The sequence below is a fragment of the Anolis carolinensis genome, chromosome 3, assembly GCF_035594765.1.
Source record: "Anolis carolinensis isolate JA03-04 chromosome 3, rAnoCar3.1.pri, whole genome shotgun sequence".
NCBI lineage: Eukaryota > Metazoa > Chordata > Lepidosauria > Squamata > Dactyloidae > Anolis > Anolis carolinensis.
Genome location: NC_085843.1, coordinates 250747527 through 250770409, shown reverse-complemented (window position 1 = coordinate 250770409; position 22883 = coordinate 250747527). Strand labels below are relative to the sequence as shown.

Below are 22883 nucleotides of genomic sequence, written 5' to 3'. Positions count from 1 at the left end.
CCTTTATCTTGTTTCAAATTCTGAGGACTAGTTCAAAGTGTTAGGTGTTTTTTTAACTAAGTTACAATAAAAAGTATTAGAAAAGTTTAAAGCTTATGCAGTGATAGATGCCCTCCTTTAGGATTTACTGCTGAATGTTGTTGCAGCAAACTATCACTGCTGCCGCTCTGGAATAGAAGACAAAGTTTGTTTCTTGTGTTCATTGTAGGCTGCACAGCTGGAGTGTTTGCCCTCAAACATTACATGTATATCTATAGAGTAAGACTTGGAAGCAGTGCTTTCATTTACACCATTGTTCTCAAATGGTATAGAATAGTAAAATACATTCTAACCAAAACAGAATGATATGATAGGGCTTGTATTTATTTACTTATTTATTATTTACAGTATTTATATTCTGCCCTTCTCACCCCGAAGGGGACTCAGGGCGGATCACATTGTACACATATAAGGCAAACATTCAATGCCATATAACATAGAACAGAGACAGATGCAGAGGCAATTTAAACCTTCTCTTGTAAACAGTTGACACTATTTTATTGTTGCTGAACAGCAGGCAATTGATTTTGTCAGTATAAACTGTTGTCCAACCATAAGCTCTTATTTTGATCTTTAACCTAGATGAACTCTCAAACAATTGTAGTGCATCTGTCTCTAGATGAATCAGGGACTTGTGAAATTCTTATATCGCGATAATAGAATATGAATGTACATTTGCCTGTTCTGTGGTGTTTTGGATAGTATGGCTAAAGTTAGGGTCTTGTTAGCATTATGTCACCTTCCTACACTCTTTCCATGAGATCCGATCAGAGGAAGGGCCACATAGGTCATTCAGTCCAGTCTTTCATTAATTGCATGAACTGCTGCTAGAGCATGTCTAATAGGTCACTATCCAGCCTCTTTTTTGAAGACAGAGAATGAAATTTCATCAATTCTACATCAGCAGCTGTCAAATTATGTTCTGTGGAACCCTAGGGTTCCACAAAATCATTGTGAAGTTTCCACTAAAAATCCCTAAAATCTTTTTAAAAAATTAAAATTTTTAAAAACAGCCCGAAAGGCATACAACCACCCAATTTTAAAATAGTTTTTATCAGAGTATAAAGATCTTACAGAAATCCAATGTATCTCTGCTTTAAAATGAAATTTCAATCTGTGCCACTGAGGTAGGTCTGATGGATGTATAGGTCTCAGCAGCTGGAAAGGCTACCTCGTTCCACCTATTAATGCAAATCTCATTACCCTGCTGAACTTGGTCAATTGTCTCGACCCAGCCTACTAGCATGGGTTTATCAAGAACAAATCATGCCAAACTAATCTTTTATTTTTCTTTTCATTGTGTAGCTAGTTTAGTAGATACTGGGGAAGCTGCAAATTTTTTATCTTGATTTCAGCAGGGCATTTGAAGTCCTCCATGATACTTTGATTAGCAAACTGATTGAATTTGGAATGAATGAAAACACAATTGGATAGATTCATATGTGGTTTGAAAACCAGGTTCAAAGTCATTATAAATAGCTGCTCTTCACACTGTAGGGAAGTCTTTGGGAGAGCTCTGTCCTAGGCTGTCAGTCACATTAATGATATAGATCAGCGGTTCTTAAAAGTGTTCTCAGCATACTGAGGGGCTCCATGCTCTCCTCCTCCCCTCCAAGCCTTGCCTCCCTCTTTCCTGCTCCTCCCGCTCCCCTCGCCCCTTAAAGCCTTTTCCCCTTCGCCTTCCCCACACAAACTTCACACAAACATTCTCCATCCATCTGCCACTAGCCCGGCCCATCTGTCAAATTTTGAAATACAATGCATCAAAAAGTTCAACCCCTGCTATATATATTATATATACAGTAGAGTCTCACTTATCCAACATAAACGGGCCAGCAGAGCGTTGGATAAGCGAATATATTGGATAATAAGGAGGGATTAAGGAAAAGCTTATTATACATCAAATTAAGTTATGATTTTACAAATTAAGCACTAAAATATAATGTTTAACAACAAATTTGACAGAAAAAGTAGTTCAGTACGCAGTGATGCTACGTAGTAATTACTGTATTTACGAATTTAGCACCAAAATATCACGATGTATTGAAAATATTGATTACAAAAATGTGTTGGATAATCCAGAACGTTGGATAAGCGAGTGTTGGATAAGTGAGACTTTACTGTATAATATAATATATAAACTTTTTTGGGGCTACATGAGAAACGTTGCTTCAAAAAGGGCTCCACTGCTGAAAAAGTTTGAGAACCTCTGATTTTAAATGATAGGATAGAGCAAATTCTTAGCAAGTTTGTAGATTATATGTAATTAAAATTGAAATACAGGAACAGAATTCTATAGGTCCTTGATAAACAAGAATATTGGATGGAAATTTATAGAAAGAAATTCAACAGTCAAATCCAAAATTCTTCCTTTAGGCTATAAAAAACAAAATGGACAGTTATAGGATGGGGGACTACTTGTCTTAGCATTAATATATTTGAAAATGTCTTTGGAATTATTGTTAGTCATATGTTGAACATGACCCAGCAGTGTGATATGGTAGCAAAAAAGGTAAATAATATTTTAGTTTGCATTAATAGAACCATGTCAATGGAAAAAATATCCCCGTTATTTTCTGTACTAGACATATCTTATCTGGAGTATTGTATTCAGTTCTGGGCACTCCATTACATAAAGGACATAGAGTTAGATCAGGTTGCAAGAAGGGAAACAAGGATGATAGGGGGAAGGAGATCAAACATGCAGAAAGACTGAGAGGATCGGGCATATTTAGCCCAATGAAATAAAAGACACATGCTAAGTTATATTGTCAAAGAAACCACTACAATTCCTAAAACCTCATTACGAATCTTTTAGACTGAAATCCTACGTCTTTCTGGCAGAGTGCAAGTTTCTGATAATGTAATAATGTGAGGCAGAGGCAGCACAACCTGCTCCCTCTGTCCATTTCCCCTGGCCTGTAACAATAGTTTGGGGGCTTATGAGTGCAGCTTCATATATCTGACCACACATAGAGATGTAGCAAGATTAATTCCAGCTACTCTTGAGACAGGGAAGAAAGGTAGTATTTCCCTCTAACATATGGTGGTTGTCTAATCCATTGGTGCTCCAAAACAAGCTTAGGTGCATCCCTACCATCAATATATTGTGTTTTTTTTTGGTGTTGGCATTCTTTTCCATAAGTGTCTTGCTTAGAATATTTTAGACAGGCTTGCGTGGTGAGCTTCCGATTACCTTCCCGTGAACAAGACAGTCTTCCTCCTGTTGTTGCTGGGTTAATTTTGTTTTTTTCGGAAACAGTTGCCATACAACCTCCCATTTCCCTCACATAATGCTTTGAAGGACTGCTGGGATGTGGGAGTTTGGTTGTCTTGTTGCTGACATTTCCTGGGTAGTTGGTCTATAGAGTGATGAAACTTGGAAGTACCCTGTCAGCCTTTCCCATTGTAGATACAAGGTAGGCAGTGCTGGTTATTGCCAACAAGCTCCTACCTACCAAATGTTTTGCTTTGGCTAACCAGCTGGTCAGAAATGGTCATGTCCTGTTTTTATATCAGGATCGATTCTTTGTTCATAAATGGTCAGCAATGACAGTAGTGTAAATGAGGTCAGGAATGTCACCACTGTGTAATTTCTCAGAAAATTGTAAACATTAGGGCATAGTTCAGGGACAGATTGTATTGCCTGTGTTTTTCTCTTTGTCAGCTTCATGTTTGATGTTAAGTTATAACTGGTGTTTTTAAAAAGTATATGCTGGCACAATGTATTGTCATTTTACCCTGTCCTCAAAATGTGAATGCTGGAAAAAAGATAAAAAATAATGATTGAAATGTCTTTAATTATTTGGTGCAAATGATTCAACAATCAATGGAAAATGCCTATGAGAATACTGGCAAAATCTCTTCATTCTGTTGCATGTCCCTCATGGGTGCATAGGATACTGCTTTATGTTGGACTGTTTATTTATGTAGTCCAGTATGATTTGTCTGGTAGTAATTCCTCATGAGCTCAGCCAAAGCCCTATTTTATTGATTTTACTTTTATTCTATATATACAAAGTTTGGCAAAATAAAGTTATTTCTCATGGTTTGCTTCATCGTCCTTTTAACTAGTGACACTGGGGATTGAAGAGGAATATTTTAAAAGCAAATCATCTGCTATTCTATTGAGCTGTGGTCCTTCCTAAGGAGGCCAGAATCTCAGTCTTGCTTCTTGGCAGTAGAATTCCATATTTTCTGACATGCCATACAAGTTCTTAATACACAAGTTTAAATAAAGACATTGAACAGAACATTTGAGTGATGATAGGATTTGATAGTTAAAACAGCAGTGTGTTCTGACTCAATGTTTGTATTATACTTCATGCATATGAGATAATTGCCCAAACAGGGATTCCGTTAAGGGTTTTTTTCTTTTCTTATTTCTCATTGAAGTATAAAATTCTGTCACACCTCAGGTTAGCTTCACCTTGCTAAATACACCAGGCTGCACACAGGTTGAAGTCTTTTGTAGTTTATTAGGAAATAAGAAATACAATAGAGTCTCACTTATCCAACATAAACGGGCCGGCAGAACGTTGGATAAGCAAATACGTTGGATAATAAGGAGGGATTAAGGAAAAGCCTATTAAACATCAAATTAGGTTATGATTTTACAAATTAAGCACCCAAACATCATGTTATAAAACAAATTTGACAGAAAAAGTAGTTCAGTACAAAATTATGCTATGCTATGCTATGTAGTAATTATTGTATTTACGAATTTAGCACCAAAATATCACGATTTATTGAAACCATTGACTACAAAAATGTATTGGATAATCCAGAATGTTGGATAAGCAAGTGTTGGATAAGTGAGACTCTACTGTAAATAGTTCTTAAAAAGCAAAAGTAAAGTCCCAAAAGATGGTTGCAAAACGAGGCTATAACAAATAATCCAAGAAAACATTAGGCATAACACAAGGTTCCATTAATGCATGACAAAGTCCCATAAACATGAACACACAAAGGCTACAAGATAATCCGGGAAAGCAAGAGCTTTGCTTCTTGACTCGAACCAGAAGTCGCTTTGACAAAGGTTTCTCTCTCAGCACACTCTTTTGATACCCCTTGCATAGCATGGAAGCATTTATTTGGCCTCTGAGCTCCCTCTTCTTTGCTATTCTAACACTTCTGCAAACCCTGAATTCCATACGACCAGCTCGATCCAAAGATTCCGTATCATCAAGGCCAGACAGCTCATTAGCGTTAGCATCTGTCTGTATGCTATCAGATTGGGAGCGGTCCTCCCTTCCTGAGTCAATTTGCACCTGGCTAACTTCAGTATCGACACCATTCCCTGCCGTGGGAAAGCCTCCCTGTTCCTCATCTTCCACAGCAGGAACACTCTGAACCTGAATCCCGTAATTCCCATCAGAGTCATCTTGAACCTGAATCCCATAATCCCCATCAGAGTCACTCTGAGGCTCCAGCTGAGTCACAACAAATTCATAGACAGGATTTTAATACCGTATATCAGAAGTGTCCTTTACTGGTACTGAGCATCTGTGTTCCTAGTACTGATTCCAAAATCCATTTTAATATAAAAAAGCTACACTAGATCGATCAGAATGTCACAAAATGTGGAAACTTTCAAGAGCTGCAGAATGAGGGAAGATGTTGCAAAAAGCAGATTCTTTTGTGGAAAAAACTGACTTGATATCAAAGTCAGAATGGGATGGAATGAGGGTATTGGAGTTTGCAGAAATTCACTCTAGAAGAAGATGAAGTCATTTTAGCTTTATGTGGAATAATTACTCTAGGAAATTGAGAGCAAGAAGGGCGGAAAGTGGTATCCTCTCCTTTTAAAAATAAAAAAATCAATCCTTTGCCTTCAAATGGTCTCCATCCTAAATGAAACTCTTGGGATTCTTTATGAATAAAACAGAAAAAAACTTGTATTTATACTAATAATCTTTGAACTAAATTTAGATGATGGACTATTTTAAATTGACAGAAGCTCAGATTGATGGTTTTATTTAATTGGAGTTACACATGCAAAGAGAATTTAAAAAGTCCTAAATTCGGATGATTTAAAATGTTCCTTCTCTAGTGTAGGGTACTGCAGTAAGAAGCTAAATGTCATTTTCTCAGAATACACAAAACTAAACAAACCCAAAGATGCCATAAGAAAAAAAATCTATATAAACATAACATTTCTATGTGCTCTTTTGTTTGGTCTAGTTAAATACTGATTGTTAACCAAGTCAGAATTAACATTTTTGGAAATACATGCTTGTACTGGAATTTTGTTTTAACTTTTGTATAAAGGGTTTATTGTGATTGTGATTGATTTTAAAACATTGTATGATACCTTGGATACTGTCTTAAGAGAATGGTGAATAATATACATTAAATAGATAAACTTGCAGCAAAACACCACCTTGCTGTAGCATTTGGTTGTGGCAAACAGCCATATGTAATCTTTGAATTTCTTTAAGAGATGTCTCAACATTCTAATGACATCACAGACCGTTCTTTTGCCCCCTTGGTAACCATATTAGAATCCTGGGTTTGTGTAAGGGTGGTGAATACATGTTTAATGAAGGCAGTTTTTGTAAGACTATCTAATAAACCTTTCAAAGGGTTCGTAGAAAAGCTTTGTAAAGAAAACACTTCAGAGGTAACAGTTTATTGCAGATCTTTGAGAAAGAAACCTATAACCACTGTGTAGCATATAGTTTACAAAGCTGAACTGAACTATCAGAAGTCTCCCAGAAAAAGCAGTTATACATTCTCACAAATGATATGCAGTTGTTGTGTTGTTTTGGCTTGGGTTTCCTGTTGCTCACATCATTCTTTAAGCTTGGTAAGTTGGAGCAGTAGAATTCTTCTGATTTAGAGGCCTCAGAAAACTGGTTTTATGGTGATGTTTTTTGCCCAAAGTCAATTTCATCTTTTTGGCACTGGTGGTAAGATGTTATGTATGTGATTTCTGAGGTTCTGAAAAGAATGCATAGCTATGTATTGAGTTTTTATTTAGAATATGATGGATTTCTATATATGATGTTTATTATAAGCAGCCATGTTACTAAACAATTAGCATATAATGTTTCAGCTGTTATTAGCCATTTTTAAGACTGCCTTTGATGTTACTAACTTTTTGGTGACTACCATAGAAACCTTTAACAGTGTTCATTAGTAAAGAGGTAAAGGTTTTCCCCTGACATTAAGTCCAGTCATGTCCGACTCTGGGGGTTGGTGCTTATCTCCATTTCTAAGCCAAAGAGCGACATTGTCCACAGACACCTCCAAGGTCATGTGGCCATCATGACTGCATGGAGCACCATTACCTTCCCGCTGGAGCGGTACCTATTGATCTACTCATATTTGCATGTTTTTGAATTGCCAATTTGGCAGAAGCTAGGTTAGCATGAGCGAGCGCTCATTCCAATCCCCTAATTCGAACTGCCAAACTTTTGGTCAGCAAGTTCAGCAACTCGGCGGTTAAACCGCTGCGCCACCGACCACTATATATAAAAATGTTTAGAGCATTTGTCTTCTGACGTTAACTTGCATACTTTGAAAATAGATACATTTCAAATTTAGTTCTAAGCATCCACCTTGTTTTGTTTGGAAGTTAAGTGCTTAGCTGGTGCAGATTATTTTAAATAATCTAGGAAGATGAAACCATTGTAGTGAGAAATAGACCGAGTTTGTACAATCTCAACATTTTTGTCGGTATTTCTCAGTACTAAGGAGATGATTTTCTTGTATGTATGCTCATGTATGGTAGGAAATACAGCCTGTGCAACATCAATTTCTGGTTACTGTGCTTCTGAAATAGTGTGCAATTTCAGTGTGATATACCAATTTTTGCTTAACAAACCTCTTTGTTTAATGTACCAGTGGTAAACTTTTGGCCTTCCAGATATTTTGGAATAGAGCTCCTAAGACTTTCTTATCATAATTAGCTATGCTGAGTGAGACTGATGGAAATTGTAAACATCTGGAAAGCCAAAGGTTCCCCAACCTTGGTTTAAGTGTTCTACACAGAACACTTTACAAGTACAGTAGAGTCTCACTTATCCAACATAAACGGGCCAGCAGAACGTTGGATAAGCTAATATGTTGGATAATAAGGAGGGATTAAGGAAAAGCTTATTACACATCAAATTAAGTTATGATTTTACAAATTAAGCACTAAAATATGTTTAACAACAAATTTGACAGAAAAAGTAGTTCAATACGCAGTAATGCTATGTAGTAATTACTGTATTTACGAATTTAGCACCAAAATATCATGATGTATTGAAAACATTGACTACAAAAATGCGTTGGATAATCCAGAACGTTGGATAAGCGAGTGTTGGATGAGCAAGACTCTACTGTAATCCATCTTTTTTGTAAATATTATAATGGAATTGATTAGAAATATGCTTTAAACGTGAAAAGTGTCTGTTGAACTCATTATGGATAGTTACGTTGATCAGTAACTTATTTAGTACATGTAGCAAGAATGATGAAACTATTAACTGGAGTAGTTATAGATTGCTAGTTCGCTACCAGATTTTCATTGAGCAGATTACCTGTTGGGTCTTGGTTCACTTGTTTATTTTTGTACTTTTCCTTCAAGATTAAATGGGTAAAGTTGATGTTTAGACCTGCAAAAGCTTTTATCATGTCTTCATTGTAATTCAGATATTTCCATGGATTTAGACATTTTTCAGTAAACTAAAAACAAATGATTCACTTGTGACTCAGAGCAGTACCTTTTGTTACACAGTGGGGATCATGTTCTTAAGACTAAGCTTAAAGTCTAGATTGGTGCTTCTGTATATGAGTTACATAGAGTGAAAGTGAATTGGATTTTATATGTGCCCCTTGCTTTTACATTACTCTGTGACGGATGGTTCCCAGTTTAATGAGGGAACTGATAGAAGTAATATAAGAGTTTTGTCTGTAGGTTTCCATCTATTATGGCTCATTTACATATACAAATCACTTCGTTATTCAGTCATGGATCTGTTAACATGTGATCTGTGCTACAGTAGAGTCTCACTTATCCAAGACTCGCTTATCCAAGGCATTTTTGTAGTCAATGTTTTCAATATCTTGTGATATTTTGGTACTAAATTTGTAAATATAGTAATTACAACATAACATTACTGCGTATTGAACTACTTTTTCTGTCAAATTTGTTGTATAACATGATGTTTTGGTGCTTAATTTGTAAAATCATAACCTAATTTGATGTTTAATAGGCTTTTCCTTAATTCCCTCCTTATTATCCAAGATATTCGCTTATCCAAGGTTCTGCTGGCCCGTTTAGCTTGGATTAGTGAGACTACTGTACTTATTTTGACAAATGGCTGAAATCTTAAACAGATTTCTTTGCAATCTAAAGATCTGTTAGTATAAACTTAGAAGTAGTAATAACACTCATCAGGCTTGCTTCACCTGCTGATCTGAAACAGCTTCTGAAAATTAGGTGAACATGGGCTAGTACCAACATAACAGTTTTGAAAGGGACATCCTTTGGAAACTTGTAGCTCAAGTGATATTTAACTTTGTTTTCTTTTTTTTCCTGTACCCTTACAGATGACCATGGATGAGAAATATGTGAACAGCATTTGGGATCTTCTAAAAAATGCAATCCAAGAGATTCAGCGTAAGAACAACAGTGGTCTCAGCTTTGAGGAACTGTATAGGAATGCATATACTATGGTATTACATAAACATGGAGAGAAGCTATACACTGGACTTCGAGAAGTTGTTACAGAGCATCTCATAAACAAGGTATTGAAGCACAATCAAGATCATTTAGAAGTTAAAAGATTATATAGAACAAATGGAATATGGCTGCTGTTAGATATTCATATGCAAATTTCTATTCTAATATGAATTACAACGGCTTTTTAGCATGTTTGCAAACAGTGGGGAAAGGAGTGCAAAGTTGATTGCTGTGCTTGTAAGAATGTTCATCTTACACACATTTAAGCTGTTACTCATGCAGACTACCAAACACATTTAATTTGTAATGTTTTACAGTTTTGACAGTGTTTGTATTTGCAAGTACACAATTATCTATTTAAGTGTTCCAATTTTTATATGAGGCTTAGTTGTATTCAGATAAAATACCAAATCATGATTTCACAGTACAAACAGTTTCTTGTTCCAAGCTCATGTGCTTCTTTGATTTGTAAGAGAAGTTAGCAACTCTTGTTTATGATTTGCAGGAACAATTGTTTGTCATTTTATCCAAATTCAGAAAACACTGGCTTGCCCACAAACCAAATTCTTAACTAACTGTTTCCCTGCCTTGGATCCTAGAGAGAGAGATGGGAAATAAAAATCAATCTTTGTTTGTGGGCAATCCTGGATTTTTAGGTGTATATGAAATAGTAGGTGGCAGTATGCTTCAGCCAAACATGAACTGTTGTTTTTGCTCTACACGTATTGAAATGGGGAAGGAAAGTATGGACTGCATGAGCCTGAATTCTTTTCTACATGTAAGACCAAATCCTGGTTTGTTATAATGGCTGAATGCAGTCATTAAACTGATTCAGATATCACAACAAACCATGATTTGTTATCATATGCTAGAGTGCTCTGCTTCCTCTCCCTTTCTTATTTGTATGAGAAAACAAGAAGTTGGCCACATCTGACCATAGCCCTGAACAATTTCCAACTACAATTTCACATCATATTTAGAGATGAGAAACAAACTACAATTTCTGTTAGTCTTGAATATAATAAACTTTAGCTTCTCACTGTTACAGTCAGGACTCAAACCTGGTTTGCAATAATGTATAGCAGGAGCCATGTTGATTCAAACCTAAGTCCTTTCTAGTCCAGCATTTTGTTCACACATTATTTTAGTTGCCCTTTCCTGCCTCTTTTCCAACTGTGGACTGTCCATTTTCATGTGCAATAATCATATGATTACATAGTGAAATTATATATGAATAGTATAGTTTTGGGGGGCCCTGGCAGCACAGTGTGTTAAAGCGCTGAGCTGCTGAACTTGTGGACCAAAAGGTCCCAGGTTCAAATCCCGGGAGCGGAGTGAGCGCCCGCTGTTAGCCCCAGCTCCTGCTAACCTAGCAGTTCGAAAACATGCAAATGTGAGTAGATCAATAGGTACTGCTCCGTCGGGAAGGTAACGGCACTCCATGCAATCATGCCGGCCACATGACCTTGGAGGTGTCTATGGACAACGCCGGCTCTTAGGCTTAGAAATGGAGATGAGCGCCAACCCCCAGAGTCGGACACGACTAGACTTAACGTCAGGGGATACCTTTACCTTTAGCATAGTTTTGGAAATTTTATTTTATATTCTATTCCTAGTTATGTCCAACATGGAATTTGTCCACTTTTACAACCCACTGGTTGGCCATTCTTATGAAGTACCTTTCATCCTGTTTTAGCGCTTTCCTGGGCCATTTTGGTCCCAACAGGACCTTTTTTTAAAAAAACAAAACCAAAAAAAAACAAACAAAACAGTTAAGCTTTTTAAAACTTTCTTGGGCCTAAGATGGTCTTAGGGCAGTGATTCTCAACCTGTGCACCTCCAGATGTTTTGGACGTCAACGCCCACAATTTCTAGCAACTGGTAAGCTGGCTGGGATTTCTGGGAGCTGAAGTTCAAAACACCTGGAGGAGCATAGTTTGAGAAACACTGCCTCAGAGGGAAACAAAATGTGGCGAAATATCTTCCATACTCTCTTCAGCGTATTTTGCACCAGATTATTTTCCCTTTGTGTAGCCCAAAGGCAGCATTTTGTGCACCCTGTTGTAGAAATGGATGGGAATAACCTTTTATGATTACTATCTTGTATTATGCAATACCTAAGCATTATACTCACTACAAGAAAATTACTCCTAAATGTGCCCCCACCTGGTAATAGTGTGGTGCTCAAAGATTTGTTTTTTCTCCCCTGGCAAACACATTTTATTATTACAAATATTCAGTCAATAATTAGTGTGTGCTAGAAAATCAATGACTCCTACTACACCCAAAATTGCTTCTGACTCAATAATTTCAACTGCAACTCAATAGTCCTGTCCCCTACCCCTTTTGGAAAGTTCTGGGACTTTCAGTGATGTTTAACACTTCAAGGTTGGTGATGTTTAACACTTCAAGGTTGGCTAATGAAGTTGCCATCCCCATATGTTGGGTTATGCAGGTGGAATAGCCTTTGACTTCCTAATGCAATACTTTGTGGTATCAAGTGGTAGTAGAATTTAAGTACAGTAAAGTCTCACTTATCTAACATAAACAGGCCAGCAGAAAGTTGGATAAGTGAAAATGTTGGATAATAAGGAGGGATTAAGGAAAAGCCTATTAAATGTCAAATTGCATTATGATTTTACAAATTAAGCACCAAAACATCATGTTTTACAACAAATTGACAGAAAATGCAGTTCAGTATACAGTAACGTTATGTAGTAATTACTGTATTTATGAATTTAGCACCAAAACATTGCAATGTATTGAAAACATTGACTACTAAAAGGCCGACTGCGTTGGATAATCCAGAACGTTGGATAAGTGAATGTTGGATAAGTGAGACTCTACTGTAATAGTTCTCTGTAATAACACTATGTAACATGATTTTTGTTCCTGGGTTATAAATGACATTTCCTAATTGATTCTATCATAAAAACTGCAAAAACTTTGTTTTTGCGGGACATCCTTCACCACATTTTGCTGTAATTTTTCAATGAATATCTCATCAAGTCTCAACCATAGTTTGTGACAGTCATTAAAGCGAAGTTTCTGGAGTATAACTACTTTCAAAGTAAGCACCACACAATTAAACAGGAAATAACACTTTCAAACCAGGAACAGAAATGTTTTCAGATTTTGTTATGTAGTGTAATATTTCATTGTTACAAGGTATCATTGCATAATATATCTAATGCAGGATTTGTGTGCCTAAAACAGACTTTGATTATTTTACCATCTGAATTTTGGGTTTCTATTGTGGTATAACTGCGCTCCATGCAGTCATGCCGGCCACATGACCTTGAAGGTGTCTACGGACAACGCCGGCTCTTTGGCTTAGAAATGGAGATGAGCACCAACCCCCAGAGTCAGACATGACTGGACTTAACGTTAGGGGAAACCTTTACCTTTACCTATTGTGGTATCTAGTCTTACTGTTCAGAGGACTAGATTAATTTTGAATTTGGCATAGTTCAAAGCACCCCAATTTGTTAGTTGGAATTAGAAATATAAAAATGTTTCCACACTGTTCATGTGGTATTTCTTTGAATCCCGTCTGCATTTTCTCACTTGTTTCATAGCAATTTACAAGACTTCAGCAGTGTGGTTGTTTATATGGAAAGTCATCCACATTGTTTATTCATTTTTTCCTAGTATGCTTCTGTATCAATTTAACTGATCTTTTCCCCTTTAGGTAAAGCATGCTTGCACATTTTTATGTAGTTATGAAAATTTTTAGGAACAGAGTAGTTGCACAATATCTTAGTAACACTGGATCTAGGAATCGCCTACTTGTAGTGCCTTTGCAGCTTTTTTATTGATGACTTTACAAAGTAGCTATAACAGAGGTTGACTAAATCCATCATTGTGTTGGTTTCTTTAGCATTATCAGCTTGGTCTGTTTCAGTTTATAGAGGCTTCAAACATTTCCTGTACAAAGTGTTATCTCCTAAAACTAATTTGGGAGGTCAGTGCTGAGATGAATGAGTTGCTTTTTCTGATGGTTATGCCTTTTCCACCTGTCAGTATTCACTGAACTATACTACTGCTGCTCCTACTGTGAACAGTATGCTTGTGTAGTAATCATGGTTAATTCTTCTCTGCTTCTGGAAAGACATGCTTACTAGTGCTAGATCCCAGTTGTACGGTAAATAACAGTGATAGAAGGAACAAACAATGGAGGGCAGTCATAACTACTTCCTGTGCCAGTACTAACAATTTGTCCCTACTGCAAGGATATTTTTGAAAACTGCAGTTTTTGAAGATATCTTGGTGAACTGGGGAGAAAGTCTCCATGATTTACCTTTATCATGCCCCTTTACCATGCCGTGACTGGTTGAAAGGGGAGGAGTTGAGGGAGCAGCCAAGCAGGTTGACTCAGTCTTTATCAGCTCATGATGGTGATCTTCTTTGCTTGGCTCTCCAACATGGCCAACTAGATGAAAATGGTTTGGCAGCCAAGTGAGAAGGCTTTTGAGCAATTGGCTATCATAAATGTATCCATTGTCTCTCCCCTGTTCCCTTCTATCTGCAGAATTATATATAGTGGCTGGGAGTGGGATGGAGGCAGCCAATAGAGAAGTCATAGCTGTTGTTAGTTCATTCTCCTCCTTCAATTTTCCTGCCACTCCAACCACATTTTCACATGGTTGACTGGAAGGAGCCAAAGGAAGAGGGTCATCTGTCACTGGCTAGCTTGTGATGGTTAAGTCTCTCAGGAGGGAGGAGTCCTTCTATTCCACAACAACTGTAAAAGGAAGAAACTTGAGAAGGATTCTTGTTGGCTTTCTGGCCACTGACACCCCCCCCCCCAAAAAAAATGAATCCCTTTATCTTGAGTCCTTTTTTACATTGTGAAGCCATTGAAAACTGATAAGCATGCTGGAATTGTTTGGCTATCCATACTGTCTCATTTGTTTTGGTTTCTTACCAGCAATTGACAGAATTTTCTTGTAGATATAGGGCACATAATGGATTTGCACCCAAGTAGTTGAAAATCAAGGTAGTTACTTCATAGTTTTAAGAGATGAACCCCTAGGAATGTGCATCAACCAGGAAAATTCAAAATGCCTACTCTCAAATGTTATGCTCTTTTATGTAATGGGACTTGAGCATCCACAGATTTTGGTGTCCGTCAGTGGGGGTCCTAGAAGCCCAGTGGTTACTGAAGACCCACCCTATGCTGGAAACTGTCTTAGACCTTGTACAGGCAGTCGTCATGTTATAAAAATCTGACTTAAAATGCCTCATAGTTAAAAATGGGGGTGAGACAACAGGAAGTGAAAGAAATCTACAGCTAGCTAAATCAATACAGTCATGTGCACTTAATATTTAAACATTTTTGAAAAGAGTTTGCTAGGCACAGAATAACCACTTAGTTACTTCTATGTATGTTTGTCAAGCTAGGGGAATTGTATCCATTTTTGTATTAAGACATTGTTTCCAAAAGGTTTTCAACTGCTCTAAAGGTACAGTAGAATCTCACTTATCCAACATAAACGGGCCGGCAGAAGCTTGGATAAGCGAATATCTTGGATAATAAGGAGGGATTAAGGAAAGGACTATTAAACATCAAATTAGGTTATGATTTTACAAATTAAGCACAAAAACATCATGTTATACAACAAATTTGACAGAAAAAGTAGTTCAATACGCAGTAATGTTATGTTGTAATTACTGTATTTACGAATTTAGCACCAAAATATCATGATATATTGAAAACATTGACTACAAAAATGGCTTGGATTATCCAGAGGCTTGAATAAGCGAGGCTTGGATAAGTGAGACTCTACTGTATTTCAAAATACTCTAAAGCAAAAGTTGTGGTAAGGGTCACTTGAGGACAGTAGTTTCTGAAGATTAGTAAACTTCTACATGCTAATCTTCATGTCATTTTAAATGATGGTATTAAGTTTGAAATACAAAGTTGCTATTGTTTCGAATGAAATATATATTTTTACATTGTAACATATATGGGAAATTGTGCTTTCAATTAACCATGTTTAATTGTTTGCTGTATGATGCTTCCTCTCGGTATTCCCAGCAACAATATGTAATGTGAAATGTGAACATACCTACCGAAAAGCTTTCCATTTGTAAGTTGACTAACATCTGTTACAAAATCCATTCATTGCTGTATACCAACTATCATTCTCACTGTAGTACTAAACAGTGAACTCAAAATTTAAATGAGAAAATTAAAGTGTGCATATTTTAGATAGTAGAAAGTACCAAAACATATGTTTTAGTAATTCTTTTTAAATTTAGTAATATCCAATTAAATTTGTATGGTATATACATTTTTCTAATTTACAGTAGAGTCTCACTTATCCAATGTAAACGGGCCGGCAGAACGTTGGATAAGCGAATATGTTGGATAATAAGGAGGGATTAAGGAAAAGCCTATTAAACATCAAATTAGGTTATGATTTTACAAATTAAGCACCAAAACATCATGTTATACAACAAATTTGACAGAAAAAGTAGTTCAATATGCAGTAATGCTATGTAGTAATTACTGTATTTACGAATTTCGCACCAAAATATCACGATGTATTGAAAACATTGACTACAAAAATGCATTGGATAATCCAGAACGTTGGATAAGTGAGACTCTACTGTAATTGGTATCAAGGATGTTATCAGCAAGATGTGTTTTGAAAATAACTATAGTGTATAGTGCTCCTGTATTTTGTGAAAAATCTTTGCCTTAGAAGGCAAAATAAATTAAGGTTGATATTTGGCACTTGTGAGGTTGACTCCAGATATAATCAGCCTTGGGTTATTTTCATTGTAAGAGCTAGTGAAGACGTATTTTGGAATAATGCCTTCATTTTAATGACTTCAGTAAATGATTAGTGGGGGAAGGGCAGATACTTTTGCTCTTCAGCTTTGAGCTCTTTGGAGGTGAAATGGGATATAAATGAAATTAATAAATCTGTAGATTGTACAATGTGATTTAAGTACTGTGTTTCTTCAATTCTAAGACATACTTTTCCCCATACAAACATCTCTAAAAACGGGGTATGTCTCATATATGCAGGCAGTCCCTGAGTTACAAATGGCTCCCAGTAAAGAACTGGAGTGCGACAACAGGAAGTGCAAAAAAATCTGCCCCTTGGGAAGCGAAATTCACCCCCAAAAGAGTTATCATGGGGAAAAGGTATCTCCACTGAAACTTTATCTCCAATCCTTGTTTCCACAAGCCAAATTTTTCAATATCCAATTATCACAGGGATGGAAAGCGAGGTGAAATCTTCTGAACAGGGGCCCAGATAGCAAAACAAATCCCACTGGGATGTTAACCAAAGCACGTATATGCTAGCCAAAGCACATATTTGTGTGTGTGTGTATATGACTGGAGTTACACATAAAAATGTATGTTCCAACTTACATACAAATTCAACTTAAGAACAAACCTACAGAACCTATCTTGTTTGTAACTTGGGGACTGCCTCTGTACAGCTTTTTTTCTGTTGGTCGTACTGAAATTAATGTGTCATACAATCTATGGCATCTTACAATTGAAGAAATTTGATACTATATTTGTTTTGGTGACACTGATGTTGAAACATTTTGAAATTGGAAGGCTGCAGAAATTTTGCTGAAATCCATTATACTCCATTGCTAATTTTCCTATTTGTTGTTGTGTCTTCATGTCATTTCTGACGTATGACAAGCCTAAGATGAACTTCTCACAGGGTTTATTTGGCAGAATTTCTTCAGAAGGAGTTTGCCCTTGCCCATATACTATGTCAAATGTACATTGAGCCTGAAGTGTTCTATGTGTAAAGCTGTTAAGCTAGAGTATTTAAACATTTTTTAGGGAAAAGCTGCAGCAGAGATTTTTAGTATTACACAGTGATTGATGATCTTTAAAATATCTTTAGCCTCAAATTGAAAAATAAGTGTATTGCTCTCCTCAGACTGAGGAGTGATTGTGTCATGGCCATTCATTTCTGAAAGTTGTGTCAACACCAATGAAAAATATAGATATTGGATATGCAAGCAAGTATGCACATTCTGTCTCCCCCCCCCCTACACACACACACAAACACACCAAATATAAAAAATAAAAATAAATCTGCATCCAAAATACAACCTCCTTATATTGTAGGAAGCTGCCCTATATTGAATGAGAGTACAGGCAGTTCCCGAGTTACAAATATCCAATTTATAAACAAATTCAACTTAAGAACAAACCTACAGAACCTATCTTGTTCATAACTTGGGAACTGCCTGTATCTGGCTCGGGATTGTTTATATTGATTAAAAATACCTCTTCACTGTTTCAGAGGGGAGACTTTTTTGGTTCTTTCTGCTACCTCATCCCGCCTTTAGGCCTAATACAACACAGGCAAAAGACAAGGTCACTAAGAGGGGCAGAAAATGCATGTGTTACAGACATAGCTGGAGGATTTATCTATAGTAGTCCATGCACTGAAAATGTGCTTTTTGTGGAGTTACGCTTGAAGATCTTTGGAAAATACGGTTAGTTCAAAATGCTGTAACAAAATTGCTGGCCAACACGCCATTTAGAGCCTTGGTCTTAATAGGGTTGCACTGGCCGTTAGTTCACTGCCAGTGTGAGTTGAAGGTGCTGGTAATGACATGAAAAGCTCTAAAAAGTTTGGAACCTTGATACTTGAAAGTGCATATGAAAAAGATAGCAATCACGGCTCAGGGAAGTTATAAAGTGGGCTGCAGGGGAATAGAAGGCACCAAAAGGTAGAATTAGAACAATCCATGGTTTTGGGAGGTTTAAAGAATAAAATGTATTATATTTTTTCTATGGCGTTCAATAAACCTGTTGTGTTAAACCTGTTGTGTTAAACCTGTATCTGGCTTTCCATCAAGTCTGAAGAAACACCATAGCCACAAGTGCTTATTTTGGTTGTTATCCTGAGATTCAGTAAACTAATAATTCTGCTAGGGAATAACTGAGGAAACAAGCGCAGGGGTATAGTAGGTTGGCAAGATTCCTAGTTTGAGGGACAGTCTAGATAAAGGAATCTGTCACAGATAATGATAATGTATGGGAGAGGGACACCCCAGCCTTTTTACGCCAGCTGTGAAAATGCTTTTTCCTTGAAGTCCAATTTGTGCAAGCCTTGATGTATTTCCAGTGCCGAGTCAAAACACGGCTTTTTGTTCAAGTCTTTAAAGGTTAATTTACTTTAAATGTATCTTAACCAAATACTGTGCATACTTCTACATCCTGTTTTTGTATTTTCCTGAGTAAAATATACCCCTAGAAATAAAATAAATTAATAAAGTTTGCTGATCCATTTCTATGTCAGTGATTCCACCATTTTCTCCTTTCACGTGTGACGAGCTTTTGAGTGATGCGTTAATTTTAGCTGGAATTGTGATAAATTAGTAAGTATAATAAATTGTAGGCATTGATGCTACATTAGCACAGCAGCATACATAAAAGAGGAACTAAAAAAGTTATGGACTCTTCAGTAAGCTATGTAAAAGAAAATAAGTTAATATATTAAGATACTCTCTTCTATTGCAGGTGCGAGAAGATGTGCTAAATTCATTAAATAACAACTTCCTCCAAACATTAAACCAAGCATGGAATGATCATCAGACAGCAATGGTGATGATTAGAGACATTTTGATGTATATGGTGGGTAATGCCTGATGTTCTTATTATTCCATAACTAGAAATGTAGTCTTAAGAGAAAGAAAAAAACATAGATTCATTGTCATAGAAAAATGGGGTGCGATGCATCAAAATTGTTAAATCTGTTGCCATTTGCTTTTTCAAAATGTGAACACATGGTGACATGTGGTTACTTTTTTCTGTTTTGTTCTTATTTATCAGATATGTATTTCCTCTTCATAAAGTGGTGTATTGCACTGGATATGATATTATCTAGACCAGGGTCCTCAAACCTTTTAAGCTGAGGGTTGGTTCACGGTTCCCTAGACTGGGGGGAAGGGATGACGGGGACTATAGTTTGAAGAAAAAAATGAAAAAATTTCTATGCAAACTGCACATATCTTATTTGTAATGCAAAAAAAGAAGAAGAAACAACACCATATTTAAATGAAGAGCAACCAACATAAACTTACCAGCATTTAAATGGGAAGTGTGAGCCTGCTTTTGACTGATGAGATAATAAAGTTAATTAGGATTGTTGTTGTGTGCCTTCACTTCAGGCTTAGGGTGACCCTAAGTTTAAAGGTCAGGGTGGGTGTTGAGTAAATTACATTGGAGGGCTAAGGGCCTTAGTTTGGGACCTCTGGTCTAGAATTTTTTCTAGTTCGTCAAGTCACATCTTCCTTTGCCCTGTAAAGGAATAATAATGGTAGGGTGGGCAACTTCCTAACTGGAGTAGACAAATTGGAATTTCCCCCATTTCTGGTGCTTTGAGACTTCACCATACTGTGCTGCAAGAACTATGATGCAAGAACAACAGGGTTATTTCTTTCTTTATATTTGCTGATACAATCCCTAAAAAAATAATATCTTTTTCATATCAAACACACACAAACTGCATGCTTCATCCTTCAAGAAAAATGCAGCTTTCCTGCAAGTACTTTATCGTATCTCTAGATTTCAGGGAGATTTGGGAGGGACAAAAAAAAAAGTAGTGGGCTGCATGTTGTCAATGCTGATATAAGCTCCAACACTAACAAACAGTACACAAGAATTAAAAGACTCACAGAAAACATGGATTAAGATTGAATTATTAGCTTTTTAAATTCCAAGTTTCATTTATGTTGAAAGCATTTACATAAACAAGTACATCTGGGGAAGCCCTTCTCTCGCTCCCACCCCCATTACAAGCTCGGCTTGCTGGAACGAGGGAGCGGGCGTTCTCTGTAGTGGCCCCCCGGATCTGGAACTCCCTTCCTAGGGAGATCACGCAAGCACCCACCCTAACATCTTTTAAAAAGACTTAAAAACGTGGCTCTTCCAGTACACTTTTGAATAACCTAGTCCCCATGATCAAAATCTTACTTAAATGAATGCATCATACTTCACACTTTACTTCACACACTCCTAGATTCAACTGGACGTCCTACCTCACTCTAATGTTTGAGAATGTTTGCACTTTGTCCTCTTTGTCCCAAAAGGCACTGTAGAATATATAATTGCACTTTTGCTTCAACTGCCCTCCCATTTTACCTCACATTCCAAATAGGCAGTCTTTCTATTTCATTATGTCATGTTTTTAAATTGGTTTTTATTGTTATTGTATTGCATTTGTCTGGATGTCTGATTTACTGTGTTTTTATTACTTGAATATGCTATTTTATCTGAGTTACTCTGTCTTACTGTCTTTGGGCTTTGCCCTGTGTTAGCCACCATGAGTCCCCCCGGGAAGATGGAGACGGGATAGAAAAATAAAGTTGTCGCTGTTGTTGTTGTTGTATAATTTTGTAAGACGGTGACATTTGCTAAATAAGACAAAATCCACAAGGGAATGATACCTTTATTGACCTACATTTTATATAAGATGATGTTTTGTTGTAGATCAGTTGTTCTGGAGGGATCTTAGTACAAGCAGAGGCCACTCCATTCATCATGTGAGATCTGAGATCAAGGACAGTAAAATTGCTACATTTCTAAATAATTTGGATATCTTAGATTTTTTTCCTCATCTGAAAAACGGAGCAGTGGCACCATTAAAATATTTAGGTGGCCATAAAGAAGATAACATATAGCATAAGAATCTATCAGACTGAAAAAGAATGGCTGGATTGGATTAGATATCCTGCTTCACTGTTTCAGAAATTCTGTTGCAGTACTAGTTTTCAAATAAGCATGTTTCAGAGTAGGTATCTTAGATTGCTGAGTCCAGTGGTAGACTTGAAAGTGATAGTGATGAGATGACATCTCCTGCACAATGGCAGCATTTGTATTTTGTTTCATTCCATGCAAATACCAGTATCTGTGTCACTTTGCCCGTTTGATTAATGTGCAGATATCAACCACCTACTTTAATTATCAATGTCTTTGAAGATTTCTTATTTATAATAATGTGAACATTATTAATTTTCAAATGAAATTAATATGTAGCATTATTTTAATTAGGTGTTTATTTGCTGGGGTTTTTTTGTTCAGTATATGTAATGCCCAGTGTTTGTTCATTTATATATGTATAATAAGCCTGTGTATTACACAAGAGTCAATTCCAAGACTCTTTGTATAATATGGCTTTCACATAATCTGGAACCCTATTTTCTTAACTGAACTTGGGCCTACATCTGTAGCAGTGTTTCCCATACTTCCAGGTGTTTTGACATCAGCCCCCAGAATTCCTTACTGTTGAACAAACTGACTGAGACATCCAAAACAGCTAGAGGACCAACATTTGGGAATCAATGGTCTATAGAAAACCATAGAAACGCTCTGAAGGACGAAGAAAATGTCTGTAGAAGTATGACCCTGAGGACCCCCAGTGCAGTTTTTTGATCATAGACTTGTTCTGAGGGCCTGGAGAGAACATTTATCTAGGCATTTTTAGTCTTCCAGAGTGATCCTGTAGTATTCAAGCTCTTTGTGTATAAATGAAATCTCATTCCATGAACACATGTAATAAACGGTTCATGCCAGCATTCTTTTAATGATCTCATAATTACTTAGTATTTCCAATGATTCTTTGGTTTATGTCCTATGCTAGTATATTTTAAGTCATTCATTTTCTAAACATCTACTTACTTTTCAGTATAGTCTTCTACAAATGAGCACATAAGTTATAGCTCAGGAGAAAAATTATTAGTTTATATGCAGTCTGAAATATACTTGTTATATGAAAAACAATAGAACTGATAATTGTATCTTATAGCACCTTAAGAAACTGAGCGAATAAAGCTGGTAGCATAAACCTTTGTAGACTTGAGGCTACTTCATTAAATGGATGGAATGAAATGTCTAGGAACAAACCTTTATAGCAGACTGTCTGCGCGAATAGCCATAGAAATGCAAAACGTATGGATATAGTGATGGAGTGACAGGTTTATTCTGGTTGTTCATACACACTGTCTTCTAAAGGTTTCTTGACACTTATTTGAGGAAGTAGACTTAGTCTATGAAAGCTTATATGCCAACTTCATTCTCTCAGTCTATGAGGTGCTACAAAAAGATGTATTTGCATATGTTTCAGACCAACATTGCAATGTTTTTGAGTAGAACTGATAAAAGTTGTGAGAGCAG

General features: G+C 36.6%; 1 protein-coding gene across 2 annotated transcripts in view; it reads left to right on the top strand.

Moving 5' to 3' along the window:
* The window catches only part of cul3 (cullin 3), a 73475-nt gene that overhangs the window by 15621 nt on the left and 34971 nt on the right, over positions 1-22883 (top strand). Inside the window, exons 1-3 of one of the 2 annotated variants that reach the window (XM_062976579.1) lie at positions 6559-6847; positions 9580-9777; positions 19230-19343. In XM_062976579.1, coding sequence (XP_062832649.1) covers positions 6782-6847; positions 9580-9777; positions 19230-19343 — 378 coding nt within the window. In that variant the 5' untranslated portion in view covers positions 6559-6781. Of the gene's footprint in view, positions 1-6558; positions 6848-9579; positions 9778-19229; positions 19344-22883 lie in introns of those variants that run through there. The other variant, XM_003218263.4, reaches the window with a different exon arrangement.